The sequence below is a fragment of the Toxoplasma gondii genome, chromosome III, assembly GCF_000006565.2.
Source record: "Toxoplasma gondii ME49 chromosome III, whole genome shotgun sequence".
NCBI lineage: Eukaryota > Apicomplexa > Conoidasida > Eucoccidiorida > Sarcocystidae > Toxoplasma > Toxoplasma gondii.
The window spans coordinates 2,107,829-2,129,371 of NC_031470.1; the positions used below are offsets into that span (position 1 = coordinate 2,107,829).

At 53.1% G+C, this 21,543-nt stretch overlaps 4 protein-coding genes across 4 annotated transcripts; 2 read left to right on the plus strand and 2 right to left on the minus strand.

Annotated features, from left to right (window-relative positions):
• Positions 1-2,272: 2,272 nt before the first annotated feature.
• On the minus strand, positions 2,273-3,109 carry TGME49_299220 (hypothetical protein; the record flags this gene model as incomplete). Its single annotated transcript, XM_002371749.2, has 1 exon — positions 2,273-3,109. One exon carries the CDS (start codon positions 3,107-3,109, stop codon positions 2,273-2,275), a length of 837 nt encoding a protein of 278 aa, XP_002371790.2.
• Positions 3,110-6,199: 3,090 nt separating this feature from the next.
• Positions 6,200-13,259, plus strand: TGME49_299210 (CTP synthase). Its single transcript, XM_002371748.2, has 6 exons — positions 6,200-7,040; positions 7,978-8,243; positions 9,560-9,823; positions 10,270-10,383; positions 11,097-11,180; positions 11,597-13,259. The coding sequence occupies exons 1-6, from the start codon at positions 6,803-6,805 to the stop codon at positions 12,587-12,589; spliced, it is 1,959 nt and encodes a 652-aa protein (XP_002371789.1). The 5' UTR covers positions 6,200-6,802; the 3' UTR covers positions 12,590-13,259.
• Positions 13,260-13,646: 387 nt separating this feature from the next.
• Positions 13,647-17,944, minus strand: TGME49_299200 (Bet3 transport protein, putative). Its single transcript, XM_002371747.2, has 6 exons — positions 16,732-17,944; positions 16,312-16,409; positions 15,823-15,922; positions 14,771-14,953; positions 14,428-14,511; positions 13,647-14,033 (listed from the first exon to the last, which is right to left on the minus strand). The coding sequence occupies exons 1-6, from the start codon at positions 16,789-16,791 to the stop codon at positions 13,995-13,997; spliced, it is 564 nt and encodes a 187-aa protein (XP_002371788.1). The 5' UTR covers positions 16,792-17,944; the 3' UTR covers positions 13,647-13,994.
• On the plus strand, positions 17,744-21,516 carry TGME49_299190 (B-box zinc finger domain-containing protein). The gene has a single exon (XM_002371746.2). It carries the CDS (start codon positions 18,518-18,520, stop codon positions 20,768-20,770), a length of 2,253 nt encoding a protein of 750 aa, XP_002371787.1. The 5' UTR covers positions 17,744-18,517; the 3' UTR covers positions 20,771-21,516.
• Positions 21,517-21,543: the final 27 nt, after the last annotated feature.

Genomic DNA, 21,543 nt, shown 5'->3' on the forward strand with positions numbered 1-21,543 from the left:
CCTCGAGACGGACGCAGCGTACCCGTTTCACACGGAAGAGCGGAACCGACGAGTTTCAGAGGAAAATATGGCGTCGCGGACGCCCAGCCTCAGTTCTGGTGACCCATCCACGCCAGAATTTCCGACGTACCCCTGCAGGCGCCCTGCGAATCAACTGGGGGTACACGCCGCTAGCCACGCTGTCACCGGGCTGCCTGCTGTGGTGGGTTTCGACAGCTCGAGTTCTGTAGCCGGAGGAAACGCCAGGCAAATTAGGAGAAATCCAGGGCCTCCGGCGTTCTCCATGGAAAACAGAGGAGATGTCTGGACGCTTCTTGACTGGAAGTGCATCTCTCTTGATCCTCGGGGAAATGTCACCGTTTTCGATTTCTGTCCGAAACGGACTGAGCCACCGTGCCAGCCTTCCTAGCAAAACTTCTTAAGACAGCTAACGTGTTGGCTTTAAATAATCTACGGATTCCGTGCAGTCCACAACGGTCACGATGTAGACGTAAGCAGACGCGGGTCGCTCGCAGCCTGACCCAGCAAGTTAACGGACGTTGACCATCAACTCACAAGTCTGTTTCCGGAAACAATCCAACATCCACACGCACGCATGTGTATCTCTATTTGCAGTACACATTCTCTGCATATACTGTATTTACATACATTAGTAATAGTGAATATAGTGCAGACGGAGACCGCGCATATCTTCATGTACACGTATCCGTACCTGAGGAGACAAGCATTTATGAATCTTGTCTTTCAGTCAATTCAGACACGTCACAACTTGACACCACAAAGACTCCTCTTTAGAAACCATGTGTTGCTGCTTGAGCCACAGGTTAAAATCTATGAGGCTGAGCCCTCGTCTTTTGACGTTAGGAAGATACTTTTGAGAGCGACTGGAAACAACAGACTCGATTCGACCTTGGGTGCGAGCCCTTGGATGGTACCATTCCCTTTTGACCAAGGAACACAGCTTGGGTTTTAAAACAGGCGAATGCCCGTTTGTCGTCTCAGTGTGCTATGCGTACTTAGGTTCCCAGTCGTTCTTTTATTTCTAGAGTATAAAAGCTCGGCAATGTTGGCCTCCGACTTTCGGTTTCCAGTTCTCCACAGAACAGCGCCACAACACAAGAACACGGTTGAAAACACAGCTCTTGAACAGTTCGGATGTTTTCCACCCGCACTCCAACCATGGTTTGCATTTCTTTCTGTATTTTCCTCAATTTCTACCTGCCTGTCAGCGGGGGGGCAGACAAGAGCGTCGGTCGGAAATTGCCACTAAGAATGCGCTACACATGTAGCCCACCGTTAAACACAAAGTGACGACGCCATGCACCCGTTGCACTGTGCATTTGTGTACAGGCAGAGCGACAGACAGGCTCTTCGCAGAACTCATGCGATCAGCCTGCAGATCTAATTGGACACCGTACACGAACAAACACGTGTCCGCTGGCTGTGAGGAGGCTTGCTGAAAACTGGCGAGAGTGGTACAGTCCCTCGCTATACATTTGCGTGAACCACGCGTGGAGGGCTCGTGAAGAAGAAGGCGTTGCAGTGGACCCCAAGTTGCGCCAGACTTTTGACGCCTCTGTAGGTACAATGACAAGGAGTCAGGCATATCTCTTTCCCGGAAAGGATTTGCGATGCACAGTCACACACTCTGTGATCTGGACAGGAAACGTCGATTCTCTTTCAGGGGGAAAAATCGGAGATGACAATGAGGACGTTTCATGTCCGAGACTAGGCGACGTGCCTTGCCTGCGCGTCCTTGAGCGACTAGTGTTTATGGTAACAGCGATGCGAGCCGACACCAGCACACCAGCCTGATGATGGTAAATACCTCTGTCGCCGCGTTTGGCGGTTCTCGCTTTCTCTGAGGAGACTACAAAGAGGCGATGGGATTTTTTTTCTATCTACTCAGGACACGCACCGAGCCACACTAGCGACAGATGCTGGAAACTGACGTGGATTTACTCCCGAAATATGCAGACTTCCTGGCTTCTGTGCATGCGTAAGCACTTCTATATATGCGTATTTTGGTCGGCTGATCCGCCCATTCATACATGTGCGGCCAGGAAGGCAGGTTTGTTGTTTCGGCACCACCTGACCCATGCCAGAGCACTAAGACCGGAAAGCGTTTTCGGATTGAGAAGCCACGACGGGAAAGATGGTTCTTCTGGAATGCCATTTTTGGCACCGCGCTAATTTGCGTCATACACAACGAGAAGAGAGATCGCGATTTGGAGTCTCTCTACGTTCAAGAACTCACAACTTCAGTTTTCAGTCACTGCTTTTCAATTCTGGCTGTGCGAGGCAGCGCTTTTCTAGAGGGAAGAAGCGCGAGTTGATTACGTCCGTGGAGATATAAGTCAAGTAGACGCTGCGCACGAGACACAGAACCCAGCCGGTACTTTTCCACAGTTTCCTCGTCGATTGGTTCCAGAAGTCCCGCTTCTCGAACGGCATCCAACACTGTTGTAAGCGTAGGAAAAAATTGTTCCGCACTACTGCTGGGCGACGATGCCTCCCTGGCCTCTGGAGAGGAGCGTGCATCAATTCGCGGCTTCTTCGTGCCGGGAGAAATAGAGAAGGCAACGGCTTTCGTGGGTTGCTCGAATCCTCTCGAGAACGCTTCCCATATAGGACCGAAGAAGATATCCTGCATTAAATAGTAGTTGTACAAGGTATACAATCCCAAGACTTGCGTGCTGTTTGGAACAGAGGTGGTGAACAGATGGACTGCAGACGAATCGTGGGGGTTTTCCGGACTCGAACGGTAGTTCGGCAGCATGTCAAAGATGCCCTCCAGATCGCTGTATCTCAGCTGGTGGCCTCCAACCGCGAATGTCAGTTCGTTCTGGCAGGTGTAGCTGTCCAGAAGTCCGATCTTACAGTCGACAAGTTGTGGAGGAACGGGAAGGACTCGCAGGATTCCAAGAGCCTTAAGGTGCAACAATTCGAGCATGAGACGAGACGGAAACATACTAAGCTCAGGAACTGCCAGTGCGAAATTGCCACGCCCGTCAGAGAACGGAGAACTCTGGTGGAAGTGACTGCTTTGACGCGCTGTTACACCGGAAAATAGAAGGCAGAACGCCAGCACAGCATTCTGACGCAGCATTTTGCTCCCACTCAGAAGGAAACACACAGAACTGCAAGCGAAGACAAAAAACTAGTGGACTGCCCCGGCAGCTTGGCCCCGCTCCCCCCGCGTTGTTCACGAACGGAGCAGGTCCGCTTTGTTTCGCAGTGAGGTTGAGCCTATTAAGGAAAGAGAAGAAAGGAAGGACGAAACAGACAGACAGGCAACTGTGGCACGTGGGGGCAAAAGCAGAACACTGGGAAAACCAGCAGCCGCAGCCAAGGCTCTCTTCAGACTGGTCTCCAGGAAGCGAAGAGCAAGGCATGCAAGCTTTTTAGAAGAGTTACGCGGAGAACCGTGGTCGAAAGATACGAGCGAAGGAAACTTAAGAGGAAGAAGCAAATAACGAAGTCAGGAAATCCGTGTGAGGGCTTTACGCCGCGCTAGGGATGTCTGCTCTTTCCCTCTGACTAGAGCTGTGGACGGAGGCGGCACAGGGAAGCACGCAGCCACACAAAAACTTTCGCGAAGAAAAACGCAAGTGGAGGAAGTCAGGCACAAGCGAATCTTCTCGTCCGAACTTGCTTTTGCTCTTACCTGAGATTACGCCTACTCCGGAACTTGGTTCACAAGGCACAACTCAAGGAAACTTCGAGGCGTCTTCGGCACAGACTGCGATGCTGAATAGGTCATTCTCTCTCACACCCGCGCCCCCAAGCAAGCGCATAAAGACACGAACATCACGGCGGCGAATACGTTTTCGAGGCTCGTCAACTGTCACGCAGCGGAAATTGATTATTTGTAGAAGCTTTTCATAAGATCATAGATAGATATAGGTGACGGGGGTGAAGACGAGGTACTGGTGCGCATCTTCATCCAGACAAATTCGTAGAAAACCAGTATCTATGCCGTCCCTTATTAATTGGAGTACTCTCTGAGCTTCGAGCTTTGGATACCCAAATGTTAACTATCACCATTTCATGACTCGAAACACAGTCCGTGGATGGATTATTATTGGCTATAGAGTGAAATTTTCATTCTTTGTACGGTTTGTTCGTAGTTGAAATGCATACAAAGAAGTTCTTTATGACTGCTGTACCTATCGTTCCTAACTCAATCTTACTCAATAACAAGGACAAGCCAGTACTAAGAACACAAAGATCATAAATAGACCACCTGCCGTTTATCTAAGAATTTTTTGAAACTAGAATTATATAACCATAGGAATCCCATCTTATAGTGTGTTTTTTATTATTATACGCAGTGTTACTCCACAAGCTGAGTTTCTGCGTTCCTCTGTACAAGCAACTGCCACTGTCGCAAACAGCTGTCTGATCTCTCTGAAACAAACAGCCCTTCCATCGGAAACGTACATGGTAGTGCAGAGTTACCTCAGATCCAACCCACCATGGAAATAGATCTTCAGGACTCGTTTATCGCCAAACACAACATCATATTCCACGTAAAAACACTCTGCGGGCTCCTGCGCCAATAAAAGAAACATTTCCATCGACGTGGTCTACCTCAGTGCGTGCGTTTATGCCTCGACCTAAGAAGTTGCTGATGTGAGATCGACGTCGGGACATTTTTTCGGAGAAAATCCAGGGCTTACACAGAAAGAGGGACGTCGCTGTGTGCATTCGCACCCCCGTGTAGCCACGCACTCTCGCCCGTTCGCTCTTTACAGATACAAGGGCGTCCTGTGACACTCTCCTCTGTGTTCACAGTCACGTTCGCATGCTGACTTCTCAGATATCCATAAGCTGGCGAATGTCTATGTGGATCATCTCCCTGTTCGCTTCTGCTCTACCTTTTTGTGCATAAACAGAATGTGACTCCGGTTATCCGCTACAGACAACCAGTTTCTCTTTGTCTACTGGAATTAGAGGACGTGGGATACTGAATCTGGGACTCCAGTGATTTTGAAGTACAGACAACATAGTTCTTTGTGCCTGCGATACACCAGCAACTCACCGATCGCTTCTGACAACTGCAAGTCTTCGACTTCAATATCCGTCGACATTGATTCCACGTCGGCTACGTTTTAGGTGCAATAAATGGATTTCTGTTATTAACAGTTGCAACGGCGTGAGAGAACTCTCTTTTATCGGGCGACATTGAGGTTATTCCACTTCAGCAACGTTCCAGGCGAATGAATGGATGTTATCACCGGCATTACCAGCGAGAGGAAACTGGAAAACAAAACTGTTACCCTTGCTCCGCGACTCAACAGCGCCGGCATATTTCAAGGAGCTGTGCAGACTTTGATTGAGGAATCCCAAAGTGGCTCCGACAAGCACAGAATGAAATCTATATCAGTAAGCATACGCAGACAACTGACATATCCATTATCGTTAATATGAATAGACAGACCTACGTATTCCGATGATCGTATCTCAAGCGGGTGTCCTTGACATTTGGTATGGCGCCTTGACCGCGACCCCACCAGAACTCCACCCCCAAAGCTGGGCCTTCGCTTCACGTAGAAACCGACTGCCCTGGAATGCTTCGCCGTTGAAAATCCCTTGGCACATTTTTACGCATTTCCTAACTCTCTGGTTAGTCGCTCTTGTTGGCGATAGCCCCACCTCTCCGTGGGGCTGCTAGCAAGCTGCTAGTCGCTGAAAATTCGACGCAGCCTCTCTCGACGATTTTGAGGCCCGGCACTAAACAAAACCGACCGAATTGATTGTTCAGAAAGAAACGCGTCATCCGGTAAACAGTATCTCGCATCTGTAATGAAAAAAAACACTGATTAGCCGCTTTTCTTTTGCTGTCTTACACAAAGCATCCTTCGCTGCCACGAGGTCTTGCCCTCTGTGTACCCTCGAGCAGGCGCAGACCCCGTGGATGATTTTTCCTCGGGAACTTGCTTTTTCGCAAAGGAAACGAGCTTACTCGAGAGTCCGTCCCCTCTTGTAATCCCCCGCGGAAAGTCCAGAAAAAACCTCTTCTGAAGCCGAGACAAGACTCGCTGGGGGAATCTGCCCTGACTCGTCGTCCGTCTCGTTTGCCCCCCCGCTGTCTCTCAGCGTCGAGACGTCGACGTCGCATGCGGCGGACTCTAAATAAATTCGACGCACCGCTGGCAGGAACTCAGGGCGCAGTTCTTTCCTCTCCTCAGAGCCTGTTTGTTTCCCGTCTTGTCAGCTTTCACATTTGAAGGATTTCTGCCACTGACACGTTTTTTTCTCAAGCTCTTCGTGTCTGTGTTCGGACGCGACTCCGCCCACACAACTCAGGTCTTCCGCTGCGGGCATGTTCGCGGTTGTTTTCTCGGCGTTTTCCGCCTCGATGAAAAACGACTTTGCTAAATTCGTCCGCCGCTTTTTCGCCTTCAGGTGACAGTGTTTCCCTCGAGAAATTAGCCCCGTTCTCAGAGCCATCGCCTCGAACCCCTAGAAGACGCCCGCGTCTCCCCCCATCTATAGACTCCATCGATTTCGCGAGGGGGCGGCTTCTGCTCGGCGGGATCAGTTTCTTGTCCTTTAATTTTTTCTGACAACCACTCAACTCCACATTTTCTTTCCCCCGTTGCAGCTGGCCTGTTTGTTACCTCAAAGAAACACCTTGTCAGCTGTTTGCTCTTCGCGAGTTTCCTGTGTCTTCCGCAGCCGCAGACACTCCGTGGTCGATTTTCCACGGTTCCTTCCCTCTTCGCGCCTCTGGGACGTGTAGTAAATCCCCCAAACTCTTCCTGCTTTCCTCTTATACCTGCCCACACGTTGTTGGATGAACGCCGCCTCCCGAGCCGCTTCCTGCCCGCGCCTCGACGCCGAGTTCCCGGTTCCGTGCAGTTTGAACTCTCCCCAGTTGTTTTGCGGACACAACATTTTCAAGATGGCGACAGGCGTCGACTCGCTCGAATTCGTGGGGAACCACAGCCCCGCAGGAGGGAAGACCAAGTATATCGTTGTGACCGGAGGAACGATGAGTGGACTCGGCAAAGGCACGACGATCAGCAGCTTAGGTGCGCGAGGAAAGGGGATAAAAACAAAACGAACAGACGCGTGTAGAGGCAGACTCTCAAAGTCCGCGGACCGAGGTCGCGCGTGCTTTCGAAAAATTGCGAGAAAAAGTAGAGACGGGACAGCGGGGAATGAGGTGAGGGCGGGAAGGAAGATCGAAGAGTGAGAGAGGCGCGCGCGCGTCTTCAGTCGACGAGTCGAAGAAAAAGAGGCGAGAAAAAGGACGAAAGTGGGGGCTACGGTATCCACAGGGCATCTGGAGGAGTGTAAAGAAGTAGCGACTTGCCGGACCAGGACATACAGCCTCTGCGTATCTCGTGTGTGTGGGGGTGTATACTAGACAAAACAGCCAGAGAAAGAAGAAAAGTCAATGGTGTCAGCGCTGGGGTGTCTGCGAAAAGTTCGCAAGAAAAGAGGCACACCCGTCGATCTGTGTGTCTCGAGTCTCACGCCTCCACGTAGCTGTAGTTGAATTCCTCCTGAAGACAGAAGCGAAAGCGCCTTTCCTGGTCAAAACATGTCAGCTGCGTCGAGCACATAGGGGTATCATCCAGGGACCTGGTGCGTATTCTTTATTGGAGATCTGGTCGTCCAGTCTTCCCTTTCATGTGGTTACCTCCTTCGCCCGGTTGGTCGCCCCGCTGGGCGGGGCATTGTGCCCTCTCTGTTTCGTACTCTTCTTCTGTTTGCGTCAAAAACCTTCTTTCCTCCACGCCGTCTCTCTCTTGCTCTCCTCTTTGTCTCTGTTCGTCATTCAGAACTCCAGCTACTGTGTGCATGCCGCAGAGTGTCTTCTCGGTACACCGATGCGCACCCCACACATGTTGTCGTCGCTCTCCAGAGCTTGTCCGTTTTAGCTTATAGAGTTGCCAAGTGTCACCCGGGAGGACGAGCTCACCCTCCGCAGTGACGCCTTGTCTTCGTTTTCTCGCCTCTCAGGTGTGACCTTGAAGGCGCTCGGCGTCCATGTGACGGCGATAAAGATCGATCCTTACCTGAACGTGGATGCCGGCACAATGTCCCCGTACGAGCACGGCGAGGTGTACGTCCTGGAGGACGGAGGCGAAGTGGACTTGGATCTGGGCAACTACGAACGCTTTCTCGACATCACGCTCACGCGCGACCACAACTTGACTTCTGGAAAAGTCTACCAGAAGGTGATTCAGGAGGAACGGAAAGGCTCCTACCTCGGCAAAACCGTCCAGGTAACTGCTCGCCTCCAGAACGCGTTGAGGTCTTAGATCTCACTCCTGCCGCAAGCAAGCAGGCTTCGTGGCGTCAAAGTACTGCCGTCCTAGAGACGAGTGTTCAAAGCTTTTTCGAGCTAGCCAGCGCAGCTGTCGCGACACCCGCAGTACAGAAAGGTCGAAACGAACGTCTTCAGGCAGCGCTGCCGGTGCGTTTTCGTTACCACGCCGTGAAGCGGGGGAGACGTTGAAAATCGTTCGACACAGGTACACACAGTTCTTTCTCTGTATGGATATATATATATATATATATATGCCTATAGATGTAGGAGTGTATGGTTACGTATATGTGTATTTCTGTGTATATCGTTCGTCCGGGCGTCTGTCTGGACGGTAGATTTTAGTAACGCAGACGAAAGTTCCACGTCGAAAGCACTTGTCCGGGGGAGGAAACACAGAGCGCCTCAGAAGAAAGCAGAATCGACTCCTAGAACCCACTGGAGTCTCGCGGGGGCTTGGAGCACACGGAGAAAGCGGGCGCATACTGAAGGGAGATACCAAGTTCCCTGGAGGGCGGCTCGGGCAGGGGTCGGATGCGTAAAAAGAAGCCTTCGGTTTCCATCTGGACTATCCTGGGTGGCTCTTTCTCAAGCGCTCGCCGCCGTGTTCGCAGCCTGTCGTCGTTTGCGAGAAAAATGTGAACTGCTGAGAAGGCGTTTGCTGGAGTGGGGGAAAGTTCGTTAGGCGGGGAGCTTTGCTGGGGGAGAGATCTGTGCTTGAAGGTCGCGCGAAAGTTTCCTAAACTGAAAAGGTCTCCTTTGTGAGTAGAGAGAGGATGTTGTGGTGTGCAGTCGAAACCTTTGGAGCGAGAAAGGTTCGAAATCGGGAGACCCGTTTTGGTTATGGATCAACAGACACAGAAAAATGGATATACCGAGAGAGGTGATGGTGAATCGCCAGATTTGGTCTGTGTAGCGTGAGCCCCGTATCGATAGGAGTGAGGTCGGTCTTTGAGGATGTTCAGGACGTTTTGGTTGAAAAAAAAGCGTTTTGTAAGATGACAGATTTGTTTGGGATGAACGATCCGTATTCTTCACTTGAGAGCGTTCCTGTCACATCTTTCTTCCTTGTCGGGTGTTTCTTCGTAACGCGTCTCCTGATTGCTGGACAGCCTGCGACACAGTGTTTGTTGCCCACGCGGACAGGCTTCTTTCGTCTTTGTCTACCCTGTCTGCTGCCGCTTTCTCTCCGTCTCGTTTTTCCTTCTCGCCTCGCTCAGTCTCTTTGAAGCGCCCACTTCCAGTTGCTGGCCGTCTTCTTGCCTGCTTTCTCAGGTGGTTCCGCAGGTGACGGACGCCATTCAAGCGTGGATCGCTCGCGTCGCTGAACAGCCGGTCGATGGGCACTACGAGGCGCCCCAGGTTTGTCTGATCGAAGTTGGCGGAACGGTCGGCGACATTGAGAGCGCTGTGTACTTGGAGGCTCTTCAGCAGTTCTCTCGACGCGTCGGAAGAGAGAATTTGTGTCTCTGCCATGTCTCCTACGTCCCCTGCATCGGCGGAGAGCAGAAAACGAAACCCACTCAACACGGAGTCAAGGTGAGCAGACGCGGGAGAGAAGAAGGCAAGGGAAAGCTGGGGAGGCCAGACAGACGGACAGGCGGCGATCGGAGGCGTTTCACAGGAGAGCGGATGCGAGGCGAAGGCGAGACAACAAAGAAGAGAGCTCGAGGAAAGAGGACGACGAGACGGGAAAGCAGCGATCCCCCGAGAGAGAGAGAGCAGAATTCAGCACGAAGAGCAGTAGAGAGACAATATCACGAGAGAGACTTTGTGAAAAAGAACAGGAGAAAAACAGAGTGTTCGCCGCCGATTCTGCGACACCTGGGCTGTCAAAAAAAACTGATAAACGTTGGCATGTCGACTGGAGGGAGAGTTGCTGGAGACTTACCCTGTTGCGTGTAAAGAAGGTCCCTGTTTTGGAATGTTCCTTCCTTTTCGTCAAAGAAATGGAGATAGCAGTTCCACGCGTCTGCGATCCTCAGGAACTCCGCATGGCTGGCCTCTCGCCCGATATGATCTTCTGCCGGTGCGAGACGATGCTCTCCGAGGCCGCGCGCGGCAAAATCGCTCTGTTCACTCAAGTCCTCCCAGAGCACGTACGTTTCGCGGAAAGGCCTCTCCGATAAGGAAGCTGTCGAGCCAGAGACCTGCGTCGGCTCCACACCAGTGCGGCGCCCACAAACGTTCTCGGCTCTCCACCTTTCCTCGGCGGATCTCACGCGCGTCACCTGTACCCCACAATGCACTTCCTGTGTCTACGCGCCGTTTGCTGCTGCGGCTCTCGCCGCCAGTCGGTCTGCGCTGCCTCGACAGAAGCGACAGCGTCGCGGATATTTCTAGTTCACCTAAGAGGCCTGACACATACACTCACAGATTCATATATATATATATATATATATATGTATATATATGTAAATATATGTATATATATACCTTGTATAGATACATTATATGGATACATCTGTATTTGTGTCTCTATGTATATCTCTGTGTACATGTGTATGTGTCGCGGTCCCTCGAGTATTCAGGTGCCGCATAAACTTCGAGTTTCTTGCCAGGAAGAAGAGGACAGTTCGGGGAGAGTCCGGGCTCGTGTGGAACTGCTTTCTGAGGTCAAAGGTGACTTGTCGCCTGTGGCTGTCGGTCTCGGTCGAGAAGACAGCATGTCCCTGTGTCGCTCGCAACGCAAAACAGACAAAACCGAGCGCAGCGTGGAGTTGGACGTTCGGTGGGGTAGTTGCTTGGCAGATGTTTCGTCAATTCAGCCATGCGCCTCGACGGTGGCATGTTTTCGCCCATTTCTTTTCAGGTCATCAGCGTCCACGACGTTGTCAACACTTACCGTGTGCCTCTCGTGCTTGACAGCCAAAACGTCGCGCATTCCATCTGCAAGGTGAGGAGACGCTTTGCTTCAGCCGGTTTCGGACGTCTTCGGTTGCTCTCGAAAGCGTCGCTTCCTTTCCCTTTCCGCCGTTCTTTTTTACCTCAACGGCGTTTCTTTCTGCCCCCACCACCTGTGTCCCTGCGAGTTCTCTTGTATCTCGAGTCTTGGTCTCCTTTTTCCTCGACCTCGGTTTCTCTCTCGCTCTCTCTCGATCTTTTCTGGTCGCCCTCGTTCTTTCCCTGACTCACTCATGGTCTCGCGTCACCTGTCGTACGCTTCGCGTCTTTTGCGCGCGCTCTCTGGGGATGTACTTTTCTCTGCTCACACCCTGCGCGTGTTTCCTTTCCTCTCTGAAAACCGGACGGCGTTTGATCGGTTCCGACTTCTCGCGTATGTCTTTTTCTTCTCTTGTGCTCTCGCTGCAGCGCCTGCGCCTGGATGTGGCGACGCCGGCGTCTCCAGCGTCCCGACCGGGGGCGCCGCTTTACAAGACTCCGATCTCGATGAAGAAATGGCGGCTGATGGCGGATCGCTTGACGTCGCCAGCTGAGAGCGTGAAGATCGGCATCGTGGGCAAGTACACGGGGCTGGCGGACTCGTACCTCTCCGTCGTGAAGGCTCTGCAGCACGGTGCGATGGAGGCGAATGTTCGCCTCGAGCTCGTCTGGATTGAGTCGTCGGACCTGGAGGAACCGCCCAGAGAGAGTGCAGCGTCGAACGGCGACTCGGCGACGCCTGCGCGCTTCGCGGCGGCATGGGAGGCGCTGCGCTCGGTGGCGGGGGTGGTATGTCCTGGCGGCTTCGGGGACCGGGGGATCCTCGGCAAGGCGCTCTCTTCTCGCTTCTGCCGCGAAAACAAGGTGCCGTACCTCGGGATCTGCCTGGGCATGCAGACGGCGGTCATCGACTTTGCGCGGAGCGTCCTGAACTTGGCCGACGCAAACTCCGAGGAGTTCGACAAAACCTGCAAACATCACGTCGTGGTGTCGATGCCGGAGCACAGCGCAGAGCACGGACAGGAACTGGGCGGCACGATGCGCCTGGGGAAGCGCGCGACAATTCTCAGGGACTCGAAGTCTCTCGCGGCGCGACTCTACGACGGGAAGCCTGTCATCGACGAACGCCACCGACACCGGTATGAGGTGAATCCGAGTGTGGTGGGGAGTATGGAGGCCAAGGGATTCATGTTCGTCGGCCAGGACGAACGCGGGCAACGCATGGAAGTTGCGGAGCTGCGAGACCATCCCTTCTTCCTCTGCGTCCAGTACCACCCCGAGTTCCAGTCCCGGCCTCTCAAGCCTTCGCCGCCGTTCCTCGGCCTCGTTCTCGCAGCTGCAGGGAAGCTGGAGGCGCGATTCAAGCGCTACGGAGGCTTCCTTAAAAGCGGCGCCGTCTACGAAGAGGTGGAAAGTGCCTAGAGCGCGTTCGAAAAAAGCGGCGGATCGAGAGCCGCCGGAGACCGGGGACTCCCGGACTTTGGCCAGCTGCAGTTTGCTCTTCTGCGTCCGCGTTTTCAGTGTGGTATCGACACGGCGCAGGGAAAACGCAGAGAGAGCGAGGTCGCAACGACGCGAAAGATGGACAGGCCGCAGAGAGACGCCCCCCTCTCCCCCGCCTACAGAGAGTTGGCCTTTCCCTCCCCCCGGTGGCCGGGCGCGGCATGTGTAGGCAGCGCTCGGAAGGAGCGACGAGAGACAGTTCACAGTGCTCCTGGTGGAGATGGACCCGGAAGGCAAAAGAAAGAGAGAGAGAGAGAAAGAAAGAGAGAAAGAGAGAAGAAAGAAAGAGAGAAGAAAGAGGGAGAGAGAGTGGGGCGAAGAGAAAACTTCATGTGGGCGGGCGCTTTGACCCGTGGGCCTTGTGTCAGGCAGGCAATGCGCGAGAGCGGGAGGGAACAGACGAAACGTGGAGCTCATCCTCCATTTGCCTCTTTGGCTTCTTGACGACTCGAACAAAGCTTCCTCAACATTTCCCCAATGCTGTTCTTGTCCGACAGAACCGAGAATGCGCTCAACAACGAAGTCTCACAGGAACGGGCTACTCCCGAAAAACTCAAACCATGCACTTATGTATGCATGCATAGGTAGACTTGTATTTATATACACACATTTATGTATTTATTTTTTAAGCGTGTGTCCTTATATATATATATATATATATATATATTCATCTATAGAAAATGACGCAAGTGAGCCTATGCAGATCTGGCGACCTATACACTGCGTGCGTGTACAAACAAATCAGCATATATATATATATATGTGTGTGTGAATGTATATTTTTGTAGATATGTGCATATAAATAGTGTACTGTGGCTCTTTACATCGACTGCAGGGATGACATCGTAGATCTTTCTTTCTCTACATGTGCGCATAGCGACATGCCTTCTTTCTCAGAACAGATCTGAAGCTCCTGTTGCGAGGGGGCTGGTACCCCTCACGGGTAGGTTGCGCCGCTTCTTGGTCGCTTTCCACGGTGGGCATATCCGAATATACGCCGTTTTCATGCACCTCTCTACGAAGTCGTCCTGGAGAGGTTCGGCAGTCGCAGGAGAAGAGGAGAAAACTCGCCCGAGTTCACGACGGAACTCAGGCCGAGCACACGCGGATAGAAAGAGTGAAACTGAGAAGAGAAAAAAGGTTTCGTGTCAGCGCGAGAACTCAAGCGATGAGAGATACAGAACGGAAAGATATACACACACATATATACATATATATATATGTATGCACAGATATAGACCGAGAAATGTATTTATTAGAAATTTGTGTACACTCGTGTACATACAGATATGAACGCTGCGTTCGTCCCCTGTGTCGTGGCTCTTCAGTTATCTTCGTCGTCGATAAACTCCTCGCGAATCAGCTGAACCACAAAGACACAGACCCCGACACACTTGCAACTCCAACGCATGCACAAGTATTCTTTCATCAAACGCAAATACATGCACCCACAAATACTTGTCCTGGTGTGCCTCCCATGTGCATCCGAGTACATAAATATGTAAATTCATACGCAAACATCTATGTGCGCATGATGAGACAGAGTCCCGGTCCCACTCCACGGTGTCAATGCATAAATAAATATATACATAAATATATATATATATACATAAATATATATATATATATATATGAATGTAGGCCAAAGGAGTTTCTGATGTGCACAGAAGTCCTGGACACTGTGTGTAGGTCGTTTGAAACTCGACAGAGGCGTTGTCGAAGGCAGTGTCTTGAAGCTGGAAATAAAACGACCTGACCTCTACCAACTCCAAACGAATTTCGTAGCAGTCGTCGCCCTTGAGCATGTCGCGCACAAAAGTGCAATTTACTTTCATCTGCAACTGAAAACAAAACAACCACTCATTTACACACACACACACATATATATATATATATATATAACGGTATACCCAACCGCTGCGACCTGAGTGGACATTCGCGCCTATGTATAGGACAGGCTGGTGACACACATGTGCGTCTATACACGAATATATATATATATATATATATATATATGTATATATATATATATGTATATATGTATATATATGTCTATATGAAGGGAGAAAAAAGAGAGGGGAGGTGTCAAAGGAGGCGAACCTGTTCCAGCGCTCCACGGATCACACCGCAAATGAGGTTTGAGTACGAGAGCTGAGAAAGGGAAGACGGGAGCTCGACGAAATCCGCGAGAGGATTTTCGTGGAGAATCAGCGAACAAGTTGTGCCATCGGCGTCCCAGTTGGTGACCTCTGCAGCGACGCCCAGAAACATGCGCAGGCCGAGCTAAAGAAAAGAAAAAAACGAAAGTAAAAAAAGAAGGCAAAAAAGGGAGTTGGGGAGGCAGTGAACGAAAGGGACTGAGATCTAGAGAAGCGACGACCGGGGAGTCGCGGAAAAAAATGAGCGACGGAGCAGCTGAAGCGGAGAGAGAGAACGGACGAAGAGAAGACGATAAATCAGCAAAGCGAGAAAAGGAATGATGACGAGAAGAGATGACGGAAGAGAAAAGCAGAGACACGGCGGGGAAGAAGAAAACGCGACAGTCAGGGTGGCGGTGCACAGCAACCGCAACGAGCTTGGTTGTCTCTGTCTCATAACTGGAGAAAAGGAGCATGCAGGCTTATATTCTTCGATCTCAGATGTCCATACTAGGATCATTTAACTGAGAACATGTCTCTGCAGATGCGGATCCTCTTTCGCGTCTTTCTAGAGGTCGACGAACGAGGAGTTTCCTGCAGAGGAGACGGCGTTGCCTTTTCTCAACGAAGGTCGTGTGAACGACGCCCGTCTGGACGAAGGCTTCTGAAAAGAAGAATTTCTCTGGATTTTCCACTGTCAAAAATCGGACGGCCTTTTTCTCAGCGAGAGCCGAGAGAGAGACAAGCACCACGGACGCGAGGCGCTCTCGTCCGAGGAACGGACGTGGATAAGAAGACGAAGGAAGACAAAGGAAGAAGAACGATTGAAGGAGACGAAGAGAGAAGAGACACAGCAAGACGATGGAGAAAGCAAAAATAGAGAGACAGAACAAAACAGACGAAATGGGGAGACGGAGAAGATGCAAGAGAAGACCCAGAGAAGTTGAGGAGAGACAGACAACACCCACAGATAATGCTGAGAAAATAAAGGTTCTTCGCTGTCTGTTCATTTACTTTCGCAATGACTTCTGCCGTTTGTCGAAAGCAGTCGCAGCCACCCATTCCGGTTTTCGCAAGGAATTCATCGATGAGGCGAACGCCGATGTTGTAGCCCCTGAGGAGAAAGAAAAAAAAAACATTATGTGCCAGCAGGAAGAGACGCACTTTGGAGGAAGGAAAGAAGCCACGAAGGACGCAAGCCGAGACGGGCAGCGGGATTTTAGGGAGTAAAGCAGGGAAGCAACAACGAAAAGAGAGAGAGAAAGCAAGGAAAAAGTCAGGAAAAAAAGGAGGAAGACTGGAAAAGAAAAGGAAACACGGAAGAGACAGAAGGGGGAGAAAGGGAGCGAAAAACATGAAGACGAAGCCACGATCAAAAAGGAAGATAGGAGATGAGAGAACAGGAGAGATGGGGAAGACAGCGGAGCAACAGAAGAAGATCCAGAAAGAGGGGAAGGAAGAGATGGAGAAGGAAGAGAAGAGAGAGAAAAAAGGGATCCGTACATCTTTTCCAGTTGGACGTTGATCGCATCGACTTGCTCGAAGTCTTTGAGGAGCTGCGTGACCAGAGTACCGTAGGTGAGGGAGAGAAGTTCGGAATTCTGCGACAGCGTCGAGACAGAAGAGAGACAATTTGCTCAAAGTCAAATGAAAGGAGAAGAAAGACATGCTTTACGTTGAAAACCGAACGAAAGAAGGCCCGGTCCGGAAGTCCTTCTTTCCATGGAAGGAGTGGGCCAAGAGCGTGGAACGAAAGAAATTCCTCTTCTTGCGTCGCTCTCTTCCTTCTTCTCTCTGCTTTCGTTTTCTCTCCTCGCGATGCCTTCTGTTCCTTCTCTTCTTCTTTTTCTCCCTCTTCTTCTTTTTCTCCCTCTCCTTCTTCTACTTCTTCTACTTCTTCTCTTCACCTCCCGCCTAACTCACCACCTTCTCCATGCGTTGGGAGAGAACCTCCCACTGCTTCTGGAATTTGTCCTTCGACATTCTGGGCAGAGCTATGGAAAGAAGAGCGTGAGGAGACGAGAATGGAAGAAGAGAATGCGAGCTCAGACAGGTAGCTCGAGAGGAAGCAGAGGACCGAATTGCGAACTCGCGAGGAGAGGACGAGGGAACGCGCAGATGCGGCTCAGAGAAAACGAAGGCAACCAGAGAGACGGGAAGCGAGTTTTGAAAAGGAGCTTTCGCGAGAAGAAACGACCTGTCTGGGGTGGTGTGTACAGACACTTGAGGCGACACAGCAGAGACAAGAGCATGGGCAACGGCATTGGAAACAAGCAAAGAGAGCCAGAGACACACTCTCTTTTTTGCGGGGTTCAAGAAAAGCGTGGTTTGGCTGGTGCATGCGCGAACAAAGAAAAGTTCGAGGACCGCCACACTGGAAGCGTTGGGAAGGCTTGTGCGACAGACACGAGCAAGAGAGAGAGAGAGCGTTCTTTTTCAGAAAACGAAGACCTTCCGGGGGATAGCCTTCAGCCGTCGTTCTCGGCGTCTCCAGCTGTCTCCTCTCGCGGAAAAAGAGAACCGAGGAAAGCTGCAATCAAGCGTTTGAGGAAGGCGCAAGAAGCAGCAAAGAAACCTCCTGGGAGAGACACGCGCTGCGGTGTATATACACCTCACGGTGTGGTGTCGGCGCCACACTCCCTCGCGCCGCCGCGCCGTGTGTGGTCTGCGAGTTTCTTTGTCTGTGTTTTTCGTCTGTTGTAGACTTAATGCCCCTCTTTTCTTCGCGTGACTGACTCCCTCTGCGTCTCCTCTTTCTTCGACGCCGCGCCCGCCTCGCACAGACGCGGCGCAAACGCGTTTCCACGCCGGCCGCGCGGCTCGGCTCCCTGCCCGCTGGCGCGAGTTCTCCAGAATGACCGCTTGTCTGCCGCGTTTTTCTCTCTCTGTTGCTGCCTGCCGTCGCAAGTTCTCATCTGCTCTTTCTCTGTTTCCTGCGCGAATCTGGAAGGGCGGCGTCCCGCCGGATTTTTCCCCCGATTCCTCCCCAAAAAGCAGCGTCTGCGTACACCCGCCTCCGCATGTGTATGTACACAGCTCCCGCGCTTGGCTGTCTAGCTCTGCGGCCCTCTTCGTTTTCCGTGTCTTGCTTTGCCCCCCGCTTTTCTCTCGGAGAAATCTCGCGTCGTTCTCCCGCTTCTGTTTCTCTTTGGCGCTCTGCACTGAAGCGAATTCATCAGCGGAAACAGACTTTCTCGGAGTTCGCTGGGCGGCAGCGTGCACCCGCCTGTCGCTGCAGGCGGGTGCGAGTCTCCCCCCTGGCCGCGCGAGAGAAAAAAGCTGGCCTGCGGAAAGGACTGCGCAGACGAACTTTGTCGGCGAAAAAAGTCGGAAACACCGAAATGGAGTCGTGGAAACTGGGAACATTCGGAAGATCCCTGCAGAAGATGCAACCACGACCCGTCGGTTCGAAAGAGTCTTCGCCGGTTCGCGTCAGCCGCGACTCTTCTTTTCAGTGAAAAGACAGCGACAGCCACTCACTCGCCAGCGAAGGCGGCTTTCTTTGTGAACAGATCTCTCTGCTTTCCTCAACGTTTCCCCACTGAACGAGACTTGTCCAGCTGTCTCTGGTCTCTCTCCTAGCCGTCTTCTTTTCCTTTCCTTCTTTCTCTGCTATCTGTCGCTTTCCTTTGCAGGAAGGCATTCGCCTTCCTGCGTCGCTCTCTCTTGCTCCTCGACTTCTTCTCCTCCGTTTCTTCCAGGACCCAAGATGTCGAAGCTTCCCCCGCCTCGTCCGCGGACTTCTCTTGTGCCGCCTTCCCCTTCGTGTCGGCGCGCTTCTGCGTCCGCTGCGAAGCGCCCGCATCGGCCTGCGGAGGACTCTCCCGTTCCTGAGCAGCCTCCTGAACGCGCCGCTTCTGCCTCCCCTGCCTCGCCTGCCTCGTCCTCTTCTCCGCCTTCGTCGCCTCACTCTCCTCGTCTTCCGGTCTCTGCTGGTCAGGCGCGAGTGTCTCCTTCCTTCCCACCGCCGCCTCCCCCTGTGGAGCCTCAGGACTCTGAGTCTCCGGCCTTCGAGCCTGCGGCGCTCGCGCGGCGAACCGATACCTCGTTCGTCGCTCGTTCGGAGGCGCTTCCTTCCCTGAACTGCGCAGACTGCGGGCGCCCCGTAGACGACGTCCTGGTCCTCGCCTGTCACCACAATTTGTGTCTTCTCTGCGCCGTAGCCTGCTTCCGAGGCGTCCGAAAAGCGCGACGCGACGGCCAAGCGGACGCGCTGCAGTGTCCGACATGCGGCGTCGTCACGCATCTCGCGGCTTCGACGGTGGCGACGCTCGGGGGCCGAGAAGCGCCGCGAGTCGATCCGGACGCGAGCGCCACCGACCGGCCGCTGTCTTCTCCCGCCTCTGCCTCGACAGCGCCTTCGCTGCCTTTCTTGTGCGCTCAGTGCGAGGCGCACGCAGCGACGGTCTTCTGTCGGGGATGCGTAGCGAATTACTGCGACGCATGTTCACTCAGCCTCCACGAGCGTCACCCGCGCCTCGCAGATCACAAGTTCCGCCTCCTGCCGCACTCGACTGCGCCCAGGGCCGAGGCTGTCGACGCTTCAGACGCCGTGCCTCTCCGCTTCCTCTTGCCCGTTGGCGGTCGAGCGGCGCAGCGCGGGAAACTCCGCGAAACCTCCCATGTTCGCACATTCGAGGACTTCTCTCCGGAAGACGCCGGTCCGTCCGAGCGCGGCGCGCCTCCGGCGCTGCTCACTGCGAGTCCGACTCTCGGCGTGCGGTCGCGTCGCGGCGGCTGCGGCCGCCTCGCGGGGGTCTTGGGCTCGTCGAGTTCCACGGCCTGGGAGGCCGCCGGCGCAGCCGAGACCGGCAGCGAGGAGACAGGCAGCGAGGCGCGCGCGCGGCCTGGCGACCGCGAGGAGAGTGTACATAGCAGCGCGTTGGGGGAGGTGGAGGCAGATCGGACGCGCTTCCTTTCTCGCTTGCTGAAGCGCGCGGGGGAGGGAGGGAACGTCGACGAGTTCCTGCATCTCTGCTCGATTTCGAATCTGGAGTGCGACGTCCATCCTGGAGAGCCTGTTCGCTTCTTCTGCATGACCTGTCGGTCCGTTCCCTGTCTGTGTACGCAGTGCATTCTGACGCGCGATCATGCAACGCATGCGCTGCATCCGATTCGGCAGGCCTGGGATGAGATTCGCTCGCGCCATCTGGAAGACGAGTTTCGGAGCGCTGTTGGGCTCGTGAAGGCCGACGTCGACGCCGTCAAGCAAGTACTGAGAGACAAGCGGCTGGAATGGGGAAAGGCTTTGCTCGACGACCGCGCCTTGATCGCCCAGACGGGAGAGCTGCTCAAGGACCGCCTGGGGGAGAGACAGGAGAACCTCCTGACTTCGCTCGCGACGTTCACAACAAAGTTCGCCTTCGAGTGCGATGCGTTCCGGAAGATCGTCGAGGATCACGCTGCGGAGACTCAGAGAGCTATGGAGGACATCCGAGCGCACAAGAACTCGCTGGACTCGCTGCTGCTGCTCTCTTTCTGCCGCGAGAGACACGACGGCTTCGCGAAGCTGCTCGACGAAGATCACCCGTCACAAGTTGCCCATCTGCCGGACAGCAGGCAGGCGATCCTCGACCAGGCTGCGCAAGTGACGGAGGAGATCTGCGCCCTCGTCGAAGACTTGCGCGAGGCGCTCTGGACCTGCGACGGCAGGCTCGCCAGACGCCGCGCAGAGGAGGCGCAAGCCGAAGACCGCGGCGCCTCCGCGGCGTCCTCCCGAGTCCAGCCGCCTCTCCTCAGCGCGCCGAAAGTACTCTCCACAGAGAAGTCAAACGACCGCGGCGGAGAAGAAGAGGAGGAAGAGGAGGCGGAGAACCGCCAGGGAGGAGGAGCAGAAGAAGGAGAAGAAGATGAAGACACAGAAGAAGAAGATGGTGACGAAGAGGAAGAAGAAGACGAAGAAGAAGAAGAGGAAGAAGAAGACGAAGAAGAGGAAGAAGAAGAGGAAGAAGAAGAAGAGTAGGAAGAAGAAGAGGAGGAAGAGGGCTCGAGGCGGCCAAGAAGAGGAAGTGGAAGAAGGGAGGCAAAGAAGATCAGGCGAGAGGAGAAGAGAACAAGAAACAGGAATGCAGTCGGCCGCAGAACCTCTGTTTCAGACAGAGCTGTTCCATGGCTGCTCCTTTGGCCTCTCTGCGTAGAGAGAAGTCGGTGTTCCCTACATGTGAAAGGCACCGGGCAGAGAAATGTTTTTCCTTTCTGATGCGTTTTTTTTCTCTTTTCTCGCAATTTTAAAATATCATTTTCTTTCCGGAAAACTCCTTTCTGTTCAACCTTTTTGCGTCGTGTCAGGAGAAACGGAACTTCACAGAATTCTGGTTTTCTCCGTTTTCCGCTGCATCTCTCGTGGCGGTCGTTCTTTGTCAAACGAGGACGCGCTGTCGAAAAAGGCCTTGCCTGGTGTGTTGACCCCGTTGCTTTTCCGCGTCGGCTTTTTTCCTGGCCTTCCAGTTTCTCTTGCGCCGCCATCCGTAATTCGTCTCGTTTCTCCGGAGTCTCCTTCCTCTCTGCAAAAAAATTCCTCTGTCATGCAAGCGGCGCGCCTTCTGTAAGACCTGCGTTCTCGCCACGACCGAGCTGTTTCCGACAAGCAGCGCTTGTTCGTCTCGAACTTCGCTTCCTCCGCTTCGACTCCGAGGCGCCGTACGCGCCATGTCTCGGCGTCTTCCAGTCCCGCAGCAGAGCGAGAAGGACCGAATGCTTTCGCACGCAGCGAGACAGAAAGTTCAGATAAATATA